This window comes from Pteropus vampyrus, unplaced genomic scaffold, assembly GCF_000151845.1.
Source record: "Pteropus vampyrus isolate Shadow unplaced genomic scaffold, Pvam_2.0 Scaffold449, whole genome shotgun sequence".
Taxonomy (NCBI): domain Eukaryota; kingdom Metazoa; phylum Chordata; class Mammalia; order Chiroptera; family Pteropodidae; genus Pteropus; species Pteropus vampyrus.
In genome coordinates this window covers 25,696-30,001 of record NW_011889230.1, presented here as the reverse complement: position 1 = coordinate 30,001, position 4,306 = coordinate 25,696, and the positions used below count along the sequence as shown (strand labels likewise).

At 49.0% G+C, this 4,306-nt stretch overlaps 1 protein-coding gene across 1 annotated transcript in view; it reads left to right on the top strand.

The window, feature by feature from the left end:
* ABCA13 (ATP binding cassette subfamily A member 13) overlaps positions 1–4,306 on the top strand; it is a gene marked incomplete at its 3' end in the record, with an annotated part of 90,591 nt that overhangs the window by 64,490 nt on the left and 21,795 nt on the right. Inside the window, exon 19 of the mRNA XM_023524172.1 lies at positions 486–734. Coding sequence (XP_023379940.1) covers positions 486–734 — 249 coding nt within the window. The remainder of the gene's footprint in view (positions 1–485; positions 735–4,306) is intronic.

Below are 4,306 nucleotides of genomic sequence, written 5' to 3'. Positions count from 1 at the left end.
AGCAAGACTCTGCAGTCCGTGCTCTTAATTTACACTTTATGGAATTATTCCTCTAGATTTGTAGAACTTTTTGAATAAAAAGCACTTATTTTTATTTTCAAATGAAAATGAAAACCCTCTGAATCAGGATAGTGAAGCCAAGGCTTCTGTTTTACGTGTTCTCTTCAAGGGTGAAAGAAATGGTTCCCCTGGGAGATTTATTCCTAACTTCATAAGAAAAACCTAATTCTGGTCTCGACACCAAACTGTCGAAACGACGATTTTCTAGATCAAAAACCAGATGCGTTCCCTTCCTTCTGACCATCGTCATCGTCGAGTGTCCTCGGCATCCTCGAACGCTCTTACTGAAAGCTTAGTTTGAAAATGTGAAGGTCCTATGTTCGAATCGTTGACGCGGACGTGCTATCTGGACGTTTCTTATGAGACACGAGCCACGAAGTACAGCGTCAAAAAAAAGCATTCCCGGATTCGCCGCCCAAATGCAGAATCGCGCCCTGAGCGCGACGTGTCAGTCAGTGGTCGAGGGTGTGGCGTGGCCGCCGTCAGCGAGCTCCGCTAACCTGAGCATCCTGTATCTTTTTGTCGTTGTGACAGCTCCTTTCTGTTTGAAACTTTATCAAGAAATTCTACAGTCTCCAAATGGCGCTTTGGTGTGGTCCTTCTTCAAACCTATATTGCATGGGAAAATACTGTACACGCCAGACACCCCGGAGATTAAGCGGGTCATTCAGAAGGTGAGCCCAGGCGAGCGGGGAGCCGATCAAACCTGCAGGGGCATATCGGGGCGAGACGAGAACACTCATGGTAGCTGACGTACTGACTGTGTGGTCGGATCACCTACAGTTTCGTTATGTTGGTCACAGTTCATTTTGGCCCGGGTGTTTTTTCCTGTTCCTGTTGTTGTCAAACGTGAATTTGCCGAGTCGTCCTCTTGGAGGACACTCTGGGGCGTCATTTGGAGGAGCTAATGTGATGAGGACAGTTAGACAGGAGGACCGTTTCTGGCGGCAGAAGCACCTGCAGGACAGACAGACGCTGGCCTGTTTTGCTCGGCGCATCTGCTGATTAAGGACTAGCGCACCTGGCGGGGCTGCAGGCGGGGTAAGCGACGGCTCCGGAATTGACTGTGACCCCCGTGGAGGGTGAGCGCCGGTGAAGAGGCCCAGACGGTGTCTCTGGGGGCAGTTTAGACGTGGCTTGTCCGAAGGCGCGTCTTCCCTTTCTTACGGGGCTTAACCTCTGCGAGCGATTCGCGACGGCATCCATTGTCCGCATTTGCCCTTGCCTTTGAAATGATGGAGCTGTATTTTCCTGGGGTCCCGTTTTCTTGTCCGACAGTGGCTTAGGAGCCTGCAGGCCTCTGTAGGTCGTCACAAAGGACTCGGGGGTGATCTGATCTTAGGCCAGAAGCAGAAGAGGAGTTACCCAGTTCTGAAAATGATGAGCTTCAATACTCCAAATAGCATCGACTCAGATGTCAGTGGCGTGAGGTCCTACGAGCGGTCGAGGTACTTCTGCTCACACTGGCTTTTACAAACGAGCCCCACGTCCCCGGCCGTGGTCGCCACGTGGGGCCACAGCCGTGTTGTCCCCAGGCTCCGCTGCCAGCCTGACGTGGCTCGTGCTGCATTCGCCCTGCTTGTTCTGAATGTGTTCGATAACTTCTGTTTTTACCGCAAAAGTGTCCTTTTGGAAGGCTATTTACCAAAAGTCTGGGCTCTCACAATGGAATTGTGTTAACCCGGGTAAACGGCCGGTTTAGTCCTTCCAGACCGAGCTCCAGAGAGCCGGGGGGCGAGGCCGCGGGGCTGGGGCTCCCTCCGTGAGAGAAGCTCTTAGTGGCCGTGGTCAGTCTACAAATGTCATAGAAAATGGCTCTGCATCACAGCTGTATTTTGAACTTAAAATTTTAAAACAGGCCATGAACTTCTCTTTTGATCATATTATATATTATTATGCATTAATATTATTAGTGACATATAGTGCCATAGTGTCAGATGCCGTGTTTGAGCCTGTGACACAACCATTAGCGTGACAATCTCTGCTTCTGAAGGACTCGCCCCGCAGTGGGCAGAGAAGACAGACAGCCGAGGACATGTCTACGTGCATGACATGGGAGGTCGCTCAGGGCCCCGGGCCCAGGGGCCCAGGCAGCTCACCCCGGTCCTGCGGAGGGGCCGGGGGCTTCTGCCAGTCGGGTGGGGTGCCCGCATGGCAGGGCAGGGCGGGGCCGTGAGCCCCGGATGGAGGCAGCTCTGGAAGCAGCGTCGGGGTTTCGCTGATTCTGGCTTTGTCCCCTGCGGGTTTTATAGGTAGTGACAGGCGTTGGCCCGCCTTTGCCCGCTGGGCGTGACTGTGGCCCGCACGTGCTATCCAGGCCAGTGTGTGCTGTGGCCCTCCAGCCGTCAGCCATGGCCACCCAGCTTCAGGAACATGGGTTCTCGTCCTCAGACGCCCGGTCTAACGTCCCCCACGCTGGGAGACCCCAGAAGCCGTGCCGCCTCTGCCACGTGAAGCAGCGTCGCCTGTGTGAACGGAGTGGCCCCTGTTGTCACTTAGTTACTACTTAGACTCATTCTTTCCATCACTTCCTGTTAAGTGGAATCGCGTGAAGTGGTGTTTTTATAGGAGAAAAATCAAGTTGGTAATTTCCTAGTGCTCACGCTGTGATACCACGGTCCGCACGCAGTGCGACATGGTGGCCAGGCCGGGCCCGTCCCCCTTCCTTCCCCAGCCCGGTGACCCTGGCTGGTCACTTCTCCTTTCAAGGCCTGTTTTCCTCTCAAAGGAAAATGAAGGGCCTGCGAGGGACCGGTGATGTCCAGCCACGCAGGGACGGCTGCTCAGCGGTGCCTCACGGTCACCTGGGGGCCCTTCCCTACCCAGGCTCTGGTCCCCACCCGTCCCCTCCGATGTCACAGCACGCACTCCCCTGGCCGTCCTTGGCGCCCTGCGGGGCTGTCTCTGGGTTCCCGCGGGTCCCCAGGGTGTGCCCAGCAGCCCCGCGGCCGGACACAGCGCAGCCTCACCCGACCTTGTCCCGGCACGTCCTCCTGCTCTGGGTCCTTCTCCAGTGACTCTGGTGAGACCTCCAGGCTCTGCTGCCTGTGTCCCCCCTGGGCTCTGGGCCCAGCTGTCACCGGGCGCCGTGCCCGCCGAACGCTGCTTCCCACCCAGGCTCCGGTCCCCACCCATCCCCTCCGATGTCACAGCATGCACTCCCCTGGCCGTCCTTGGCGGGCACGGCGCGGTCCGCGGGCCAGCGTCAGCTTGGGCGGTTCGTCATCGCCCTCTGAAAAGGTCCGGGACGCCGAGATCACGGAGGTGGCATCCTTTTGCTTAGAAATATTTCTCTGCATACGTTCCAGGGATTTTAAGTGTTTGGGAGCTTCGTTTTCCAATATTGTATGATGTTTTGCTTATTATTTATATATCAGTGTTTTCAGTCGTTTTGAATATTTAAATTAACATTAAATATTAATATTTAGATGCAGCCTAATGTTTTAATAAATCTTAAATAATTTAACATTAGATTTTGCAGAGATGTGTGTCTTTTGTTGTTTGTTTAGGGAAATATCTCATGTAGACATTGCTTTCCTTTTTCTCCAAGTCATTTTTAATTTTTATTTATTAATTTCTCTGTTCTTCCTGCAGATTTGCCAATTATTATTATTTTATTGATATATTCAGTAAAAGCTTTGTTGATTAACTTTCACTTTTTAATTTAATAACAAACACATTTGAGTCCCAATTTTGATTATATTCAATATAATTTATAGCTAATATCTTTGTTATTATGTAGTTATTTTCTAAATAATATTCTGTAATTTGATTAACTTTCACTTTTTAATTTAATAACAAACACATTTGAGTCTCAATTTTGATTATATTCGATATAATTTATAGCTAATATCTTTATTATTATGTAGTTATTTTCTAAATAATATTCTGTAATTTGAGTTACTTATGATATTAAAAAATTTTAATTCGTTAATTTTAAAAGTGTTTACATGAACTTTTCTTAAGAATTCCTAATCTCATAATATACCCCTTAATGATTTATATATTTTGGGATTTTCTTAGAAACTTCTTTGTGCCCTAGCATGTTATTAGTTTTAGTAAATTTTTCTTTGGTACTTGAAAAGTGAGGGAATGAATAAATAGGATAAATTAGGACACTTTAATGTACTTAAGTTTACAGTGTATATAGTATAGATATTTATGGATACATAAAAATAGTATATACATAACGCGTGAGTGCCTATTTTTGTGTCCAGTTAGGCTTTTTTATAGATTTTCTAGTTGG